This window comes from Rattus norvegicus, chromosome 15 (genome assembly GCF_036323735.1).
Source record: "Rattus norvegicus strain BN/NHsdMcwi chromosome 15, GRCr8, whole genome shotgun sequence".
NCBI classification, from domain to species: Eukaryota; Metazoa; Chordata; class Mammalia; order Rodentia; family Muridae; genus Rattus; species Rattus norvegicus.
In genome coordinates, this window is record NC_086033.1 from 106290908 (window position 1) to 106312465 (window position 21558).

The window sequence follows — 21558 nt, forward strand, 5'->3', positions numbered from 1 at the left end:
CTGGGGTCTTTCAGTAGTAGTAGTTGGGAAAGATAATTTGCCCATAGGTGGGAAAACCCCTCCTCTAATGAAAACAGGGTGCATGGACTCCCTTCCTCCCTCCATCTCCCCTGTCTTTAAGCCAGTGTACTGACATATCACTTACTCACCCTCTCCATGTTCACTGTTCCTTTCCTAATTTTTTGATGGATACACTGCTAAGTGCAGCAGCCAGACTTGTGCTTTGGAACAACCTGTGATTCAGGGCTGTGTGGCTTGCTTTGTCTTTCATAACCTGAACGCCCGAAACATTCTCGCTGAGAACTGACATTGCATTTCCTTCCATGTCTACACTGTTGTCTTGTATGTTTTTGACATTAGGGAGAAAGTGCAAGATGCATGCTCCCAGCCCATGTAGAGCTCCCCATCTAAGGAATGATCATGTTAGAGTGCCCACATCCTATACAGAGGGACCATGCACTCTTTTTTTTAAAGATTTATTTTATGTATGTGAGTACACTGTCGCTGTCTTCAGACACACCAGAAGAGGGCATCAGATCTCATTACAGATGGTTGTGAGCCACCATGTGGTTGCTGGGAATTGAACTCAGGACCTCTGGAAGAGCGATCAGTGCTCTTAACCACTGATCACCACCTCTCCAGCCCAGGACCATGCACTTTTAAATGTCCTCTTCAAAGTTACAAATCAAAGACAATTGTCCCTCTCCATGCTCTTGTATCTTCAGCTGCAGGCCATCAACCATTCTAAAGCAGAGCTGTGTAAGAAGTTTAAGAGGTTTATAGAGGTGAATCTGTGGCTCAGGGCAGGCACACTGCCTGGATGGGGGCCACGGCTTCTGTCCCCAGCATAGCAACAGAACCTTGTACATATGAGCTGTAACCTGGCTCTCTAAGTGCTTCTTACTTCCAGTTCGGCTGCTTTCCTCCTCTAACTCTCCCTGTTTCTGTCACACTGAATTTCCTGCCCTTCTCCAACATTCCCTGCTTGCTCCTATCAGCACAAACACTTTTCTTTTACTTCCTTCTGTAACATTCTTGCTACATGGTTTTTAGTGACTTAATGTTAGGAAGGGGCTCACTGCCCTGATGTGGAAGCAAGAGATTAAGTTTGAGCTCCAGCATGAATGATAAAAGGCACAGCAGTGCCAAGGAGGCTGAGACAGGAGGATTGCTGGCCAGTCACTATAGATGAATAGGTGATTCCAAGGCCAATGAGAGACCTTGTCACAAAAAACAAGACAGAACAACAGTTCAACCAACCAGATCCCTGAGAGCTCCCAGGGACTAAACCACCATCCAAAGAGGACACATGGAGGGACCCATGGCTCCAGCTGCATATGTAACAGAGGATGGCCTTGGACATCAATGGGAGAAGAGGCCCTTGGTCCTGGAAAGGCTCGATGCCCCAGTGTAGAGAAATGCCAGGGTAGGGAGACATGAGTGAGTAGGTGGGCAGGGGAGCACCCTCATAAAAGCAGGAGGAGGGAGGATGGGATAAGGGGTTTCCAGAGGGAAAACCAGAAAGGGGATAACATTTGAAAAGTAAATAAATAAAGTATCCAATAAAAAAAATCAAGGTAGAGAGAAACTGAGAAAGTCAGAGTCTTCTGACCTCCACACATGTGCAAACATGTCATGGGAACATGTACACATAAACACGAAAGCTTCCTTTATACATGGTAAATTGTTGACAACTGTAAGTGCTTCAAATATGCATGTACATTATGAAATGACTGAACTAACCTAATTAAGATATGCATTACCTCAGTTTCCATCCGTTTGTGGTGGGGACACTTAGCATCTGTTCTCTTGGTAATCTTGAGTGACACCATGCCTGGGAGGATGGGTCACTGATTCACTGGGCTAACACTTCACCCATTGACAATCAATCGCTCTTTACCAGTCAGCTCTCTGTTCTAGAAGGTCACCTTTCAAACTTCTCATGCGAATCTTTCCTTTGATGAGTATGAAGTATCTTTCTCCATCTCTTTTGATTAATTTTGGTTGGAAGTCTATTTTATTAGATTTTGGAATGGCCACTCCAGCCTGCTTCTTGGGTCTGCTTGTTGACCCATACCTTGACTCTCGATGTAGAGGCATGTTTCTTGTATGCAGCAAAATGATAGACTCTGTATTTGCATCCATTCTGACAGTTTGTGTCTTTTTTTTTTTTTTTTTGGTTCTTTTTTTCGGAGCTGGGGACCGAACCCAGAGCCTTGCGCTTCCTAGGTAAGCGCTCTACCACTGAGCCCCAGTTTGTGTCTTTTTATTGACGAATTGACACAATTGATATTGAGAGATATTAAAGACCAGTGATTGTTCATTCTTGTGATTTTGATGGTGGTGGTGATGTGTGTCTGTGTGTGTATATATGTGTGTCTCTGTGTCTGCCTATCTCTCTGTTTCTCTCTTGTGTATGTGTGTATGTGTTTGTATGTGTGAGTGCCTGTTTGTGTGTCTGTGTGTGTATGTATGTGTGTCTCTGTGTCTCTCTGTGTCTCTCTGTCTCTCTCTCTCTCTGGTGGGGGTATGTGTGTGTGAATGTGTGGGTGTGAGTGTGTGAGTGCCTGTATGTATGTGTGTGTGTGTGACTTTTCTATGACTGGCTCACTTCCTTTCCCAGATTGCCCTTCATTTTTTTTTTTTTGTATTATTGCCCATGACAGGATTTTCATTATTTTGAGGACTGAATTGTGTTAAGTTTCAAACCCAGGATAAGTGGGAGGTGCCTATTTAGCATATCAAAGCAGACCTGCCTATAGGTTCTCCCAGCATCCCTCAGTCTCTACCTGTTACAGGGTATGGCTGGAATACCTAGCCCTATACCCTGAACTCTCCAGCCCAAGGGCTGGGCTGCCCTCTCCCCAGAGGCTCCTTCTGATATAATCCAGACATGCTGGTTATCTACCCTCCTGGCTGCTGTACTTAGTTCTCCTCTGTTCCTTCCCCTCTCCTTCTCCCCACATGGTTCAGGGTTATCAGCACTCTGAACTCTCCCAGATGTGTCTGCCTCTGACTATGTTTCCCTTATATCTATAATATATTTTCTCCTTCACCATACCTAGGAGCAGCCCTATCCTGTCCTGTCTTGTCCTTTCCTGTCCTGTCCTTTCCATTCAATTTCATTTCTTTTTTCATTCACCTCTAGGACAAGTGGCTGAGGTGCCTATTTAACAAATAGTATTCTATTAGTTTGTATGTATGTACATACAAACACAATACATATGTATATACATTAATATTAATATGAACATTTCCATTAATATACACATTTTGTTTATTCACTTATGGCCACTTGAATGGATTCCATGACTTAGAGGTCATACATGAGTTTGTAGTGCACATGACCATGTAGGTTTCCTGTCATAGTGCTGATTTCATTTTCTTTAGGACACTCAGTGTTGCATGTGGGATTCTCTATTTGTAAGTAACTTCAGAGACCCTCCCCCCTTCCATCGTATTTTCCTTTATTGGCTACATCATGCTTATTTTTTTCCTGAAATTTTATTTTTTGTTAGATATATTTCTTTATTTACATTTCAAATGTTATTCCCTTTCCCGGTTTCCTATCTATAAGCCCCTATCCCCTCCCTCTCCCCCGTACAGGTGTTTCCCCTGCCATGTATACTCCCCTTACCACCCCACCTCTGACATTCCCTGCACTGGGGTTCCAACCTTGGCAGGACCAAGGACTTCCCCTTCCACTGGTGCCCGAACAAGGCTATTCTCTGCTACATATGCAGTTGGAGCCCTGGGTCAGTCCATGTATATAGTCTTTGGGTAGTGGTTTAGTCCTTGGAAGCTCTGGTTGGTTGGCATTGTTGCTCTTATGGGGCTGCAAGCCCCTTCAGCTCTTTCAATCCTTCCTCTAATTCCCCCCAAAGGGGATTCCGTTCTCACTTCAGTGCTTTGATGCACTCGCCTCTGTATTGGACATGCTCTGGTTGTGTCTCTCAGGAGAGATCTATATCCAGTCCCTTTCAGCATGCACTTTTTAGCTTCATCTATCTTACCTAGTTTTGGTGGCTGGATATGTATGGGCCACATGTGGGGCAGGCTCTGAATGGCCATTCCTTCAGTTTTTGCTCTAAACTTTGCCTCCCTATCCCCTCCTATGGATACTTTTGTTTCCCCTTTTAAGAAGGAGTGGGAGCATCCACATTTTGGTCATCCTTCTTGTTGAGCTTCCTGTGGTCTGTGGATTGTATCCTGGGTAGTTCGAGCTTTTGGGCTAATATCCACTTATCAATGAGTGCATACCAAGTGTGTTTTTCTGTAATTGGGCTACCTCACTCAGGATGATATTTTCCAGTTCATTCCATTGCTTATTTTTAACCACCAAACTTTAGTGATCTTGTCATTTGTCTCTTAAAGAACAGCGTCTTTGATGCCTCATTCCCTGCTCAGCCACATGTTCTTGGGTGTGGAGGTACTGTCTTTTACTCACTCCTTCACTGCTTGGTGGGCATCTGCACTTTGTGTTTGGCGACTATGAACATCCTGTGCACGTTCCCTCTGGACACAGTTTCATTTTACGCTGCTTTCTCTTTTCTTTTAGTGTCTTTCTCGGGACGCAGGTGGAAACATGAGCATCCAGTTTCTTGGCACAGTGGTGAGTACCAAAAAGTACTGTTCGTCCTCTTGCTCAGATAGTGTGCTTGGCTTTCTCCCATGTTTCTGCTGCCTTTGTTGTGGTTTTATTTTGCTATCAAATTGAGACATCTCTGTATGAGAAGCAGGACACGTGAGAAAAGCTTCTGTCCTGAAAATATTCCTGTTGCATCTTCTCAGAGAGGAAATGCTTCTCTAGTTTCAGTTCGTTGAATAGTTGTAGTTTCTCTCTAATGGCTTGATTTTTTTTCCTCTGTATTCTTAAAAATAAGACGTATGATATAAAAACAATACATTTGACTTTCCCCCCTCAGTTTGCTTTCTGGCTTTCTCTGTTGAGTTCCTCACATCCACCTTTCTCATGACATCGGATCATAGTTTTATATCTTCATTATTCACATATGAGTCATGTTATTTTATATATTGGTATATGACACTCATAAGTTGTACATTTTGTCCATGTATGGATGGGTTATTTTCTAATCTTAAACTATTGCTTTGATATGACTTATTTGGTGTTATGTGGGTATTTTGCCTGCATGTATATCTGTTCACCACTTGTATAGCTGGTGCTTGTGGAGGCCACAAGATTCCCTGGAGTTACAAATGGTTGTGCACCACTATGTGGGTGCTGGGAATCGAACTCGTGTCATTTGGAAGAGCAGCCAGTGCTCTTCACTACTGAGCCATAAGTGCAGCCCTGTACAAGCCTCTTCTTAATGGAGGAAGGTTTAACATTCTAATGAGTCAAGGTGTTGTGTCTTATTAACTATGGATCGCAATTGTAAGCAAAATTGCTTCTACTTTTTTTTGCCATTATAAATGCACTTTGCTCTTTGGATTTTAAAAATTATTTTCAAGCACATCTATGGTATTTTTAAGTTTATAAGCTACATTACCTCTTAAGCTGACTCAAAGCTGTTAATAACTATATGATTTGCCACAGGTTTTAGTTGTTTTCTAGGCTTTAGAACTCCACCCACTGTGTGATGGAGTCTTATACTCTCAGTAATATCAGTTTTGATTATCTAAGTAATTTAACTTTTTCCTCTGATGAGGTTTACTTACTTGGTTTGTTAATGCATTTATGTATAAGTTTATGTAAAGTTATCCTTAATGCCAGTTCTAATTTTCAGAAACTTGTCTAAAGGCACACTCTAAACTTGTCTTTTCTCTATTGCTGTTGTGTTTGAGCATCTCCCTGAGTGTTCACCTGTGAAGCACAGTTGGCGTGGGTGTTTATGCTGTATATAGTCTATCTTAAGTGCCTGTACTTGAGTAATCTCTTGCCCGGAGAATGTAGTTTGGGGATGTTTACTGCTCTAGGGATCCCAAAGAATGGAGCTGATAAGTGAGGCGGATTAAAGTCTTACACAATAGCCAATTCTGAAGAATAATGTGAAGCAAACTCATTCCTACTACACTTGGGAGGGGCATAAAAGCATAACCCAGGAATTCTGCATTTTTGAAGAGACTGAGTTCACATCACTCTTATTTTCTTGGAGTTTTCTCATAAGCACTCAGAAAATTGTTCAATGTCTCTTCATATCTCTTCCCATGGCTATATTCTTGGACCATGTTCTTACATCTACCCCCTTTTTATTTTTTAATAGCAGGATATCCAGCTTGATTTTGACTTTGAGATGTTGTAGATAAATCTAATTGTCATTTGAAGCATGAACATAAGCAAGCAAATTATAAACATACTGAATAATATTAGAACAGTAGAATTACAATAAAATAGATTTATGTTACTTGTAATAGAAATAGAATTAAAATAACATTAGAATAAATAAATTTAGCATTAGAATTACCTGTGGTACTTTGCCACCAAGACAGAGATCCAAACTGTGTCTAGTACTACTGGTTACATTGTTATATTCATCAGAAAAATGTAGAATAGTTTGAAAAGAAACTCATATGATTAAGCCAATTTTTCCCTTTAATAGGAATGCAAATGTTATATCCTAGGCAAATGGGAAAGGTTTCAAATCCCAAGGAAAATTAAATGTAGTCCCTTCTTCAGATGAATGAGTCTGTTTCAGTCCCACGGTCCAGTCATAAGCACAGAGTTATTAGTAGAATAACTTTTTCCTTAAGACATAGGGCCTTAAGGCATAGGGCCTTAACTTGGCCCCAGCTGGGAGGCTACTTTGATGATATGGTCGATATCTCCTTTTGCCCTTTAGTGTGGATTTTCTATCTTTCTGGTGAATTCTGTTGTTTCCTAACCCTCTGCCATTGTCCTTGATAGCCTGGGGCTGGAGGAACTTAAGAATCCATAATGTTTAAGTGGATCCATCTGCAAGGACAGATGCATATCCCTTTCTAATTTTCTTCTGGAAAAGTGAAAATAGGGCATGTTAATGTATCAACTTACCTATTTTCCTTATGCAATAAAACTATGGAGATTAGAGTGTTCACATGTGTGAGTCTATTGCTGGAAATAAGGACAACCTGTTCACTTATTGTGCTGAAGAAAAAGAAGTATTAATAGATTGATGAATATCTGACCCATGAATCCTTCCTAGACCATTAGATGAACTATCAATAAAAATAAGTATCTGCCTGTGAAATGGGAAATGGTTGGACAATTTTTGTAATCACAAGTTCAGTTTGTATGATGAAATTCCATAGCTTACCAGCTGGACAGTAATTCCTTATCCTTCTGTAGTGATTTGCAAACGAAATTTGAAAATCCATAGAGTTCTGTAACAATGTTAAAAACTGACTGTTAGTTAGGGATAATATAATACAGCAAGAACCAAATCCACATAATCGTTGACATCAGGTTCTTCCCTGATTTACTAGTTGGGAAAGAAGAATAAGGTAAGAAGGTTAGGGCCATCATTTTATGGCCCTAATGATGTAAATAAATCTATTCCAAAGGTTATCCTCTGTGCTAATACCTGTAGGAGACAATGTAGTGGTGAAGACAAGTTTAAAGGCAGTGAAGGATCCACATGATAACACAGATGCTTTTTGTTTGTTTGTTTGTTTTGGTTTGATTCAAATAGTTGTAGTTCTTTTCTTGCCTCCTGAGATAATATGCAAGGACTGTTCAAAGCTATCTTTCCTTCAGAGTTTAAATGGATTGGTTAGCACATTGGTAATACCAGACACAGTGCATGGGGCTGGGAAAGAGCTGAGAAACAGATTCCTTTTCCCTGCCATGTCCTAGCTTGCCTAGAGTATCATCGGCTCTCCTAAGCTTTTATCAGATTCCTCACCCCATGCCTCATGATCATTCGGATAATGGGGAAGGTACTAAAGGAGGCTCCAGTGAAGCAGCTGAGGGGTCATCTCCCACAGAGTTATGGGTGGCTTTTATTTTATTTTACTTTCAATTTTGCCTGAATGAGGAAAATCACCCTGTTGCCTTTTTTTTCTTTCTTTTTCCCCTTTTTCTTTCTTTGTTAACCAATTTTAAGGTTTGATTGTTCAGATTATATTCAGTTAAAGAATTATACATCTCTTCCTCATGATTAATATCCTCCTTATCTTCTTTTATTTTGATAACAGTCCAAATTAATGCCCACATGACCTACCCACGATTGAATGGTGATTTTTTTTCTTGCTTATATGTGTTTTAATAGTATTTTAGACTCTGTCCCATACTTTTTCCTCTAAATTTCTTTTTTCTGGAAACCAGGGATTATAATCACAAGCAACTTGCAAGCAATCTAATAATTGTGATTATTAGATTAATTACTGCATTAATATTGTAATTATATCAATACTTGTGTTCTTCCTTTCTTTAAAAAAAAAAAGATGCCCAAACCTGGTACAAGACAAAGACTTCCATGACTTATTCCCCATTAGTCTCAGATCCATTCTTCAATTCATGATGTCACTTGCGCCACTTGAAAGGTGTAGGATCTGGGAGAATAGAGCTAGTAAACGAGGCAGACTAAAGTTTCATCCAATCGCCGATTGTAATGAGGAATCTCAAGTAAACTTATTCCTATCTACTATACCTGGGACATGTTCTGACAACATGAGTTTGTATTCGTTGCCCCTACACCAGATTGCCACACATAGGTAGCTCAAAACAACAAATTCACTGAAAGTCCTGAAGAAGAGATGTGAAGTCAGATGCAGCACAGCTCCTCGGGCTCTGGGTAAGGGCTGGTGAGCCCTTCTTCCAGGCTGTGGTGGTGGCAGTCTTTGTCCTTCCACGGCTAAGCTGTTATTCTAAGCTCCTGTGATCATTGGCCCTTTCTCTTTCCCTGTTCTGTATGCTTTGATTCATGTGAAGCTAGAATACCAGTTAGGGCACTCGGGGCTCGCCTACCCAATCCAGTAAAACTTCCTTCTAACTACTCACAGCTGTGAGATTCTATCCCCAAATACTCTTATACCTATGAGGTTCCAGCGAACATGACATTTTAGATGACATTGTACCTCCCACTATACTTTATATAGACAGGAAGATCATTTGACATGTATGAAAATTTAAAATGACCACTTACATAAAAATACATTCTCTTGGCCCATTGCTTCTTAGGTCGACTCTTCTAATGCCTCATTGGATATGGCCATTTCTTTCTACAAGTATCCTCACGTCTGTTGTTATCCCCCATGACAGGAGCTACTTCCTCTACTCAGATGTGAGATGCTAAGGGGAGATGGCTAGGCCTCAGAACTAAGCAAGCATGGAGGCATTAAATGACCGCCTGGTGCAAATTAACTGATCAAACCTAGATCAAACCCAAGTCTTACTTGTCTTTAAAGTCAGGCTGGTAACCATCACAGTCCATGCAGAACAAATTCTTCACTGCATTACCCAGGGAGCTCTCTGCAGATGTTGATGATTGGATTTTGTTGTTGTTCTTTGTCTTCACGGGGCAGGAGGGGGACATATTTTCTTATGAAGTTGATCCTTGGAGTACCTTCAGGACCTCCTCTAATTAGGTCTCATCACCTTCCAAAGTTCCTGCCTCTGAGCCCTGTCATTGCCAGCCGGGGACACAAATAGTCAGTACAGATACACGTAGCAAACTTGGTATCCCAGTTTTCCTTAGAACAGAGATGCCTATTTCAGGTAACGAGTTTGCTTTGGTTGAGCTGTGAGTCTATACACCACACAGTCCAAGCTAGCAAAGAAACTGAAAAGTCAGTCTTTTGCTAAATCAGAATTTCTTTTGCTAAGCATTAAGGATGATATTTTTATTTAAAAGCTTGGGAGTTATCATTGTGTTTATTATTTAAATTCTAATCATTGTTTCTATTTAATTTTTGAAGCACTGCAGTATAAGGCAAGCATATCTCACTGAGACTAATTCTCCCCACCATGGAAACACCACACCAATTTCTTCAACAACCTCTTTGTAGCTGTGGTGTTAGCATTCACCAAGGGCTTGAGGAACTATCCGTTTCTGTCTTTGATGCTTAGCCAGAAATCTTAATGAAACCAAATGATGCTGAAGTTTTCAAAGCTAATTTGAATCTCAAATTGTACATTTTAAATTAAGTTTTTATTGATAATAAATATACTTTATTTCTTATTAGCCTTGAAAGCTTGAGTGATAACATCAGTAGAATAAACATGTTTTACAACGATTTACCATTAAGGAGTCTATTAATATGACCCTTGGCACACCAGCACAATTAGATTTCAAAGTAAGGGTTTAAGGAGTAACAGCGATTAATGACAACCATCGGAAACAATTTTGAACTCCATCAGTTTAACTCAGGAGGGTAAACTTAATATGATAATTCATCTAGTTGAATCGTATCAGCTTAGCGGGAAGGAATGTAAATATGTGACCCTTACCTAGCTTGTAAATGGATGCTGTGCTGAGAGATTTATCCATTCCATTAAGGAACTTTGGGGAACTTTGGAGTTTCGGCAATTGTTCCCTTGGAGGCTGAAAACCCAACCTGATCCCATACTGGGACCATCCTGGTTTGCATATTTCCATAATTTGCCTTTGCTGCTAATATGACAGCAAGACAGAAATAACCATTTCTAATAATATCAGATGGAGTTGTGGAGGACAGCATTTTAATGCCGAGAAAGACCTCCCTGTGGGGCTGTTATTGCTACCGTCGAACAGCAGCCACACAGTTGCAGCCACAGCCTCTTAATTGATTCGTTTAATTAGCAGGAGCTGAAGCCAGTACTGTATCTTGTCATCTGATACTGCAGGCTTCAAACCTGCATCACTCATATTTAGAGATACAGAGCATCATCAAAAAACTTCTAAAAACTCACCTCTAGGAGCAGAAGTTTAACAAAATAACCTCCCATTTGTTTGAAAGTCAAATGACTAGAAAACGGGAACTAGGATTGTTGCCTTTGTTCTTCATGCCTTGTCTTTGAAGTAATAAATGTTATCATTTGTGTCTGGGTCTCACCTCCCAAAAGAAGATGGGAGAGACCTTTTCCAGTCTTTTCTGCCTTGTCCACAGATGACTGAATCTAGTGGATCTCTCAGCTCTCTCCTGTCCCTTTCTCTGCATCTGCGGAGTATCAGAAATGATAACGTGTAACCACTCATCACACACTGGTCTACCTGTTCCAGCCTGCCTTTGTAGCTGCCTGCGTCCTGCCAGCTTATACTTGGTACCCGAGTTCCTCTCTTTGCAAAGCCTCCAACTGGGTTGCCCCTTGGGATTTGTCCATCAGCAGCACTGATGCCCACTTTCCCTGGACAGAGAAAAATGATGATGGGTGTGAAGGTAGTGTGTCTAGTGTGAAAGCCAGAGAGTCTTCCCCAGGTTTTATATATGTTTCAGGTACACACACACACACACACACACACACACACACACACACACACACACACACAAAAACCCCGCCACACACACATCAGCACACACAGGCTCACACCTCCTTGCCTGCCAGGCCAGGCTGTTTTACTCTTTACCCTGATCCTTTACCATTGTGCATCAGAAAGCAGATGTCCCTAGAGTAGTTAGTGGCAGGTTGCTGCAGTTTCTCAGATTTTTTTTTATATAATATTAAGACTACAAGTAATTTTATAACTTCCTATTCTTCAGTCCCCCAAAATGTACAAAGTTTGAACCAGAGCGTGGGTAAGAGGTTACGAAATGTATTTTAAATGTTCACTTAGTCTTAAACATTGTTTCTGCAGCAGGGTGTGGTTTATGTAATAAATACCAGCTTCAAGAGTGAACACTTGGAACACATGTTTAGTGCATATTCTTTCGCAGTCGTTGTGCTGTAGTTTTTAACTTACATTTTAGCTATTACTATTTACTCACTGGTAGTACTGTGCGTCATGGTATTGTGTCGTGCCACAGTGCATTTATGCAGATGCACAAGAGCCTTTACCTACTATGCCATCTCCCTGGTCCTGGCCACTGGGCATTTCAAAGAGCTTGATTATTAATACATAGTGTGTGATGCATTATCTGTAAAGTTAAGAAAAATGGTTGGTGTCCCGTATGCCCTGTGTTGGGAGACGACTAGATGGTGACTTGCTCTCTGCCCTAAGGTAGCATGCTAGCTAGAACCAGTCAAATGGTATAAACCTCTAATCTTAGCACTTAGGCAGATAAGGCAGGCAATTGTGGTTTTATTGTGATTGTCAACCCAACCCAGACTGGACCTCCCTGTCAATAAATAAGAAAGCAAACAAACAAACAAACAAAAAGAAAATGGCATGGAGGCTGAGGACCAATATAGACATGTGATGTGGTTAGTGTACGGTGGCTAATGGCCTGTACATAGATTGATGAAGCTGCAGAGTGTGGACCAATTCCTCCCTCTTCTCTTTGACACTCTCACGGTATACCCCTATCTGTCCTAGAACTTGCTATATAGACCATCCTGGACTTGAACTCACAGAGAACTGTCTGCCTCTGCCTCATGAGTGCTGGGACTAAAGTCATGTTCCACTATACCTGGCTTAATTTTTCCTCTTACTGATAAAATACCTAATATAGAAAGTCCAACCAGGGAGCTGGGAAGATGGCTTAGTCAGTAGAGGACCTGAATTTTAATCCATAGTCAGGTATAGTGGCATGTTAAGAATCTCTATATGCCTTTACTCCTAGCACTTGGTAGGCAGAGGAGGTAGATCTCTGAGTCTGAGGCCAGCACCAGGTCTGCAAAGTGAGTTTCAGGATAACCAGGGCTATGTAAAGAAACTCTATCTTGAGAGAGAGTGGGTGGGGTGGGGAAGAGAGAAAGTCCTTGTGTTATTTATTAGCTGAACATCAATAAACATGGGAGTAAAGAAGCCATGTTTTGTGTCTTATTAGACATCACATTTTGATGACGTGTTAATCTGATAGATCATCTGTTAGGCGACAGATATTTGCCAACTCAAGGAAGAAACTGCTGTCCCTGCTATCAGGAGCTGGATGTCCTCTAAAGATACAGAATTGAAGCAACTGGTGATTATCAAGTAAGATATGAAGGAGTGTTCTAAACAGCTCAGATAAAGGCAGTGGAGACGTGATCTCTGGGGGCATCTCTAGCTTAGGCTACCACTGTAAGGATGAGTCAGGTTTGCAGATGGCAAAAGGACTTCAGAAAGAGAATGGATCAAGATCTGCAAAGAACCAGAGAGAGTTTTAAAACGTTGAAGCCCAAAAGCCTGAAGATGTCCCAGGCATCTGAGGAAGAGCAGGTCAGCTGCTGCTGGTGGCAGGAAGGGGACAGAGGTCTGTTTGGGAGGAAGGAGTAGGCTATCAGAACCTGGACAGTGCAGAGTAAATGGAGGATTTGGAGGAGGAGGGTAAATGTCCCCCTGGAATGTCTGAATGTCATCTGCCTGTTGGCTCAGGGGCAGAAGACACCACACAGAGAAGCTGAGAGATAGCGAGTATGCTTTAGTATGCTTTGTTTGAAAGGTCAAAGAGACAGATGGATTGTATGGGGTGGCATAAGGGACACACCCATGATGGGTAGATCAGGAAGATGACCAGGGGTGAGCATGGACAAGGTGAGATCCAAAGCTTAGAGCAGAGCCTTAAGGGAGGAGCACATGCCTTCTACACGATTATGCCTATTTATGAAATGATGACACTATAATCGAGTCACATCAGTAAGACGTGACTGTTTGATGATACTGTAGTGTCTCAATCCTTATAGGGGGGTAGCTGCTTATTTCAAAGTATCTTAGGATCCTATTTTCCAGCTGCCAAATCCACAGAATAAAATGAGTTTTAATAAATAGCTTAATGTCCTCAATGTGCATGATGCTGTAGGCTTTAATGTTGTTCTACGTGCATCATCTCACTTTGCACTGTTCAGTTTCTAAGATGAATAGGGCAGAGCCCCTGAGAATTCGCTGTAAAACTCAAACACAGGGCTGGGGAGATTGTTTGGTTGTAAGATGCTTACTCTGTAAGCATGAAGGCCTGAGTTTGAATCCCCAGTGCCCATTTGAAAAGCTGGGCATGACTTTCATGTACCTCTAATATCACATTGGGAGGCAGAGAAAAGCATGTCGTGAGAGCCTGGTGACCAGTTAGTCTAGACAACAGGGATAGGTTTCTGATCAGTGAGAAGCCCTGACTCAAGGAAGTAAGGGAGAGATAGATGAAGGAAGACACCTGCTGTCCTGCCATGATTTCCACATGCATGTTCACAGGCACACACAGAAAGTATGGGTAGCTAGAAGAGGGAAAATGAGTCACGTGACACCAAAGCAAAAATGCTTTGGAATATTGCCATTTAAAAACATTTGCAACTACTAACATGTTCATGAGCTGTCCCCAGGCTATCCGTGTACACTGACACAGGAATGAACTGTCCCAGGCTATCCGTGTACACTGACACAGGACTGAACTGTCCCAGGCTGTCTGCACACTGACACAGGACTGAATTGTCCCAGGCTATCCGTGTACACTGACACAGGAATGAACTGTCCCAGGCTGTCTGCACACTGGCACAGGACTGAACTGTCCCAGGCTGTCTGCACACTGACACAGGAATGAACTGTCCCAGGCTGTCTGCACACTGACACAGGAATGAACTGTCCCAGGCTGTCTGCACACTGACACAGGAATGAACTGTCCCAGGCTGTCTGCACACTGACACAGGAATGAACTGTCCCAGGCTATCTGCACACTGACACAGGGAGGAGTAGGAAGAGTAGTGCACAGAGCTTGCCTTTCTGCATTTGAATGTTAGATCCTGTCTGCTAGTTTGTGGACTTGAATAAATTGCTTAACTTTTCAGGTCCTCAGTGTTCTTGTCAGCAAGATCTTCTTTAGCAAGAAACTATTCATAAAATGCTGGAAAATCACTGGCACTTGGCATGTAGTGGCTCAGTTTATATTACAGGCTTCTACTTTTGTTTTGCTTATTTTGACTAGCATCTCTACCCCCCTTTCCTTATTTGCTTATAGGCCTATCATCATCACCTGAAATTATGATCACAGTTCAGTTCACAATTTAAGATTTAGTCTGGGGCTGGAGAGATAGCTCAGCTGTTAAAGGCTAGGCTCACAACCAAAATTATAAGATTTAGTCTGTAGAAAACTTCAGATGAAAAAACTTTTTATTCAGAGCTCAATTTGTGTTCATGATCTCTTAATGCAGCAAACATATTATCTGCCATCTATCTTCAACTTCAAACACACACTTAACCTTATGTACCATGAGGCAGGGAGATGCTTAGCATCTGTTTCCGGGAGGAGAGTGAAGGTCACCAAGAACAAGTCCACACCAAAGAAGACTCAGTGTCTTGTTTGTGAACACTGGGCTTGAGATGCATACATTGGCAAAAGCAACGTTCCTTTGCTTGAGATCATGTTATGGTGCTTAGAGATTTTGTCATATTACCTCGTGTTCAAGGCATGTCAATTCAGGTCTTTGTGCTAAAGGCTCATATTTTTCAAAATCTACTTTAATAAGGGTTTCTAATTGCCTTCACCTCCCTTCTAGCCCATCACCCACCAAAAGTAATGGAAAGGAAAGGCTAATAAGGCAAAAGAGGATGTGGACCTGTTTAGAAATAGTTCTTTGGGACGATTCCAATCTTTGTTGTCAGGATATTAGCAGTTCAGTTCACACACATCAGTAGTAGTAGCTCGATCCACTGGCAAACACCACTCATGAAGCAGCAACAGCAGATAGATGCAGAAGACACTGCAAGGCTTTGTCAATTGTCTGGAGTCTGCAGAAGTAGCAAGAAGTCATTGGAATATCACAAGTTCTTTGGTGTGTGTCTCTCTATCGTTTTCTCTATGAAAACGATCTGTGAAGAAGGCAAGGTGAGCCATTGCCACAGTATCATCAGTGAAGATCAGCATCAACAAAACCCAATGAAGACTAGCAAAGTGTGGCAAGGGAAACCAATGCCAGAGCATTGTCCACTGTTTGCTGGGTTATACTTAATACCATTTCCAAACATCATGTGTCCTCTCAAGTGTCCACTCCACCAAAACTTCCTATGTCTCCTTTCCAGAAAAACACCATGTGTCTGCTTCAGCAAAACATCCTCTTGTAAGACAGTTTCCAGAAAAACATCACATGACACAACTGGATCTCCAAAGAAACCAGAAATTTCCACCTCACTATGTCTGTATCACTACATAATTCTGTTCTTCTGTACCCATAAATTGCTTCTTGTACTTTAATTTACAGTGATGGTAATGTAGAATGATGGCACTATTCTTCTAGAAGTCATACCAGAGTCAGCGGGTCTAAGGTTTATCATGCATAAGAATCACCTGGAAAGCCTGCTGAAATGCAGGTTCCCAGAGAGGCTGAGAGGGCGAGGTCTCATATCATATGAAATAACTTAAATACAAGACCAGAGCTGGAGAAACAGCTCAGCAGTTAAGACCACCACTGGTTGCTTTTGTAAAGGACTTGGATTCAGTTCCAGGCACCTACATGGCAGCTCAACTGCTTACAACTTGTGTTCCAGGTGATCCAATGCTCTGTTCTGACCCCTTGAGTGTCTGCATGAATGTACTGCACAGATACACTCAGGTACATGTACACACATGTGTGCGTTCACACACACTACCACTGCATAACACATGACAAATGCGTCTTTTAAAAATGTACACAAAGAATAGGGCTTGGATTATATTCTGACAATACCAGGTTCAGCAAGCAGATACCAAACTCTGTCATTGTACTAGTGGGTAATGAGCCATCATGTGAATGATGTTTTGGAATATGTTTTGTAATGGCACTCTGTCCAAGAATTTGACTAAGTATGTGCTGATGGTTTTCGTTTTCTTTTATTTTGGCCACTAAGGAGGAGCACATGGGTCTTAAAGCATAAGGAAATCCCTAGTGTCGTCAGCTGTATCTCTGCATTATCTTGTTATAATGTATGTGATCTACAGTCTGCCTCGCTCTTACAGGCATGTACAGTGATCCCTTCCATTTGCTCTTTAAGCAGGAAGTTTCAGTACTCTCGTGTGGGCTACTTGTTGTCACGGGCTGCCCTGGTGATGTAAGATGCTCAGCAGCATCCATGACCTTTATCAGTGAGATGCTAAAGCATGTCCCCAGGTGAAAGGACAAAATCTGGGCATACTGTAACTTCATATCTGATTCAGAGCCAATAACCATAGAGATGCTCAACAGTTGGGATTTGTTTCTTTCCTATTTTACTAATGCATATTATTCTCCAGAATCTTAGTGGTATAAAGTCTACAAGTACTAATGTATGATTCTCATTATGAATATTTATCTTAGGCAAAGAAAATGGCAAACCACCCTGCCCAGATGTTGGGTTTACTTTAGGAATATATTTAACCTTTAGCTGGTTGGAAGCTTGAAAGGGCTACTCTCTTTTAATCTGCCTCATACTGTATCATTATTATAGATCTGCGGCAGACAACATTTGTGGAATTTAGGGTAAATTTTAGTATGTGTGATATTCAGTTGTAGTTTAGATCCTTGCTAATATTTGAATAAGTAGATGAACCATCACTGTGCACCAAAAACAGCCCATTGTACTGAACAGTGAGAGCAGCAGTTCCTTGGCTGTTCAAAAAGCCACCTGTACTTGGTTTTCAGTGGAAGTCCAGTGGTTCTCATGGTGAAGCTGAGTACATTACAAGCATCTCCTCACATAGCATCTGTGAGGGGCTCCTCCACTCTTTCTTACCCACTATTTAACAGTGCGCCATTTAATACTTCGTGGGATTTTTCTCCCTTGGACTGCGTGGCAAGATGCCCAAGAGACGAACAAGCTGTCAGATCATAGTCAGCATCCAGTGTGCAGGAGAAGTAACTTTCCCAAGTTAGCATATTTTTTATTGGATATTTTACTTATTCGTATTTCAAATGTTACTTGAAATGGTTTCCTGGTTTCCCTTCTGGAAAACCCCTATCCCATCCTCCCTCTCCCTGCTTCTCTGAGTGTGTTCCCCTACCCACCCACCAACTCCCACCTCCCCACCCTGGCATTCCCTTACTCTGGGGCATTGAGTCTTCCTAGGACCAAGGGCCTCTTCTCCCATTGATGTCCAACAAGGCCATCCTCGGCTACATATATGACTGGAGCCATAGGTCCCTCCATATGTACTCTTTGGTTGGTGGTTTAGTTCCTGGGAACTCTAAGGGGGTCTGGTTAGTTAATATTGTTGTTCTTCCTATAGGTTGCAAACCCCTTCAGATCCTGCAGTCCTTTCTCTAACTACTCCAGTAGGGACCCCGTGTTCAGGCCAATGGTTGACTGTGAGCATCCACCTCTGTATTTGTCAGGCTCTGCTAGAGCCTCTCAGGAGACAGCTATATTAGGCTCCTGTCAGCAATCATTTATTGGCATCCCCAATAGTGTCTGGGTTTGGTGTCTGTATATGGGATGGATCTTGAGGTGGGGCAGTCTCTGGATGACCTTTCCTTCAGTCTCTGCTCCATACATTGTCTCCATATTTCCTCCTGTGAGTATTTTGTTTTCCCTTCTAAAAAGAACTGAAGCATTCACATTTTGGTCTTCCTTCTTCTTGAACTTCATGTGGTCTGTGAATTGTATCTTGGGTATTCCAAGCTTTTGGGCTAATATCTACTTATCAGTGAGTGCATAACATGTGTGTTCTTTTGTGACTGGGTTACCTCACTCAGGATGATATTTTCTGATTCCATCCATTTGCCTAAGAATTTCATGAAGTCACTGTTTTTAGTAGCTGAGTAGTACTCCATTGTGTAAATGTACTACATATTCTGAACCCATTCCTCTGTTGAAGGACATCTGGTTTCTTTCCAGCTTCTATGAACATGGTAGAGCATGCATCTTTGTTATATGTTGGAGCATCTTTTGGTTATATATGCCCAGGAGTGGTATAGCTGGGTCCTCAGGTAGTACAGTGTCTAATTTTCTGAGGAACCTCCAGACTGATTACCACAGTGGTTGTGGCCATTTGCAATCACACAAATAATGGAGGAGTGCCCCTCTTTCTCCACATCCTTACCAGCATCTGCTGTCACCTGAGTTTTTGATCTTAGCCATTCTCTACCAGAGCCTGACAAATACAGAGGTGGATACTCACAGTCAACCATTGGCCTCAACACGGGGTCCCCACTGGAGTAGTTAGAGAAAGGACTGCAGGTTGGTGTGGAGTGGAATCTCAGGGTTGTTTTGATTTGCATTTCTCCGATGACTAAGGATATTGAACATTTCTTTAGATGCTTCTCAGCCACTCAGTATTCCTCTGTTGAGAATTATTTGTACCCCATTTTTTTTATTAACTTGAGTATTTCTTATATACATTTCGAATGTTATTCCCTTTCCCGGTTTCCGGGCAAACATCCCCCTCCCCCCTCCCCTTCCTTATGGGTGTTCCCCTTCCAACCCTCCCCCCATTGCCGCCCTCCCCCCATAGACTAGTTCATTGGGGGTTCAGTCTTAGCAAGACCCAGGGCTTCCCCTTCCACTGGTGCTCTTACTAGGATATTCATTGCTACCTATGGGGTCAGAGTCCAGGGTCAGTCCATGTATAGTCTTTAGGTAGTGGCTTAGTCCCTGGAAGCTCTGGTTGCTTGGCATTGTTGTACTTTTGGGGTCTTGAGCCCCTTCAAGCTCTTCCAGTTCTTTCTCTGATTCCTTCAACAGGGGACCTATTCTCAGTTCAGTGGTTTGCTGCTGGCATTCGCCTCTGTATTTGCTGTATTCTGGCTGTGTCTCTCAGGAGCGATCTACATCCGGCTCCTGTCGGTCTGCACTTCTTTGCTTCATCCATCTTGTCTAATTGGGTGGCTGTATATGGATGGGCCACATGTGGGGCAGGCTCTGAATGGGTGTTCCTTCAGTCTCTGTTTTAATCTTTGCCTCTCCCTTCCCTGCCAAGGGTATTCTTTTTCCTCATTTAAAGAAGGAGTGAAGCATTCACATTTTGATCATCCGTCTTGAGTTTCGTTTGTTCTAGGGATCTAGGGTAATTCAAGCATTTGGGCTAATAGCCACTTATCAATGAGTGCATACCATGTATGTCTTTCTGTGATTGGGTTAGCTCACTCAGGATGATATTTTCCAGTTCCAACCATTTGCCTACGAATTTCATAAACTCGTTGTTTTTGATAGCTGAGTAATATTCCATTGTGTAGATGTACCACATTTTCTGTATCCATTCCTCTGTTGAAGGGCATCTGGGTTCTTTCCATTTTCTGGCTATTATAAATAAGGCTGCGATGAACATAGTGGAGCACGTGTCTCTTTTATATGTTGAGGCATCTTTTGGGTATATACCCAAGAGAGGTATAGCTGGATCCTCAGGCAGTTCAATGTCCAATTTTCTGAGGAACCTCCAGACTGATTTCCAGAATGGTTTTACCAGTCTGCAATCCCACCAACAATGGAGGAGTGTTCCTCTTTCTCCACATCCTCGCCAGCATCTGCTGTCACCTGAGTTTTTGATCTTAGCCATTCTCACTGGTGTGAGGTGAAATCTCAGGGTTGTTTTGATTTGCATTTCCCTTATGACTAAAGATGTTGAACATTTCTTTAGGTGTTTCTCAGCCATTCGGCATTCCTCAGCTGTGAATTCTTTGTTTAGCTCTGTACCCCATTTTTTAATAGGGTTATTTGTTTCCCTGCGGTCTAACTTCTTGAGTTCTTTGTATATTTTGGATATAAGGCCTCTATCTGTTGTAGGATTGGTAAAGATCTTTTCCCAATCTGTTGGTTGCCGTTTTGTCCTAACCACAGTGTCCTTTGCCTTACAGAAGCTTTGCAGTTTTATGAGATCCCATTTGTCGATTCTTGATCTTAGAGCATAAGCCATTGGTGTTTTGTTCAGGAAATTTTTTCCAGTGCCTATGTGTTCCAGATGCTTCCCTAGTTTTTCTTCTATTAGTTTGAGTGTGTCTGGTTTGATGTGGAGGTCCTTGATCCACTTGGACTTAAGCTTTGTACAGGGTGATAAGCATGGATCGATCTGCATTCTTCTACATGTTGCCCTCCAGTTGAACCAGCACCATTTGCTGAAAATGCTATCTTTTTTCCATTGGATGGTTTTGGCTCCTTTGTCAAAAATCAAGTGACCATAGGTGTGTGGGTTCATTTCTGGGTCTTCAATTCTATTCCATTGGTCTATCTGTCTGTCTCTGTACCAATACCATGCAGTTTTTATCACTATTGCTCTGTAATACTGCTTGAGTTCAGGGATAGTGATTCCCCCTGAAGTCCTTTTATTGTTGAGGATAGCTTTAGCTATCCTGGGTTTTTTGTTATTCCAGATGAATTTGCAAATTGTTCTGTCTAACTCTTTGAAGAATTGGATTGGTATTTTGATGGGGATTGCATTGAATCTGTAGATTGCTTTTGGTAAAATGGCCATTTTCACTATATTAATCCTGCCAATCCATGAGCATGGGAGATCTTTCCATCTTCTGAGGTCTTCTTCAATTTCTTTCCTCAGTGTCTTGAAGTTCTTATTGTACAGATCTTTTACTTGCTTGGTTAAAGTCACACCGAGGTACTTTATATTATTTGGGTCTATTATGAAGGGTGTCGTTTCCCTAATTTCTTTCTCGGCTTGTTTCTCTTTTGTATAGAGGAA

At 41.8% G+C, this 21558-nt stretch overlaps 1 protein-coding gene across 7 annotated transcripts in view; it reads left to right on the forward strand.

The window, feature by feature from the left end:
- The window catches only part of Pcca (propionyl-CoA carboxylase subunit alpha), a 340323-nt gene that overhangs the window by 256322 nt on the left and 62443 nt on the right, over window positions 1-21558 (forward strand). For all 7 annotated transcript variants that reach the window (XM_063274647.1, XM_063274648.1, XM_063274649.1 and 4 more), the window contains one exon: window positions 4559-4612. In XM_063274647.1, coding sequence (XP_063130717.1) covers window positions 4559-4612 — 54 coding nt within the window. The remainder of the gene's footprint in view (window positions 1-4558; window positions 4613-21558) is intronic.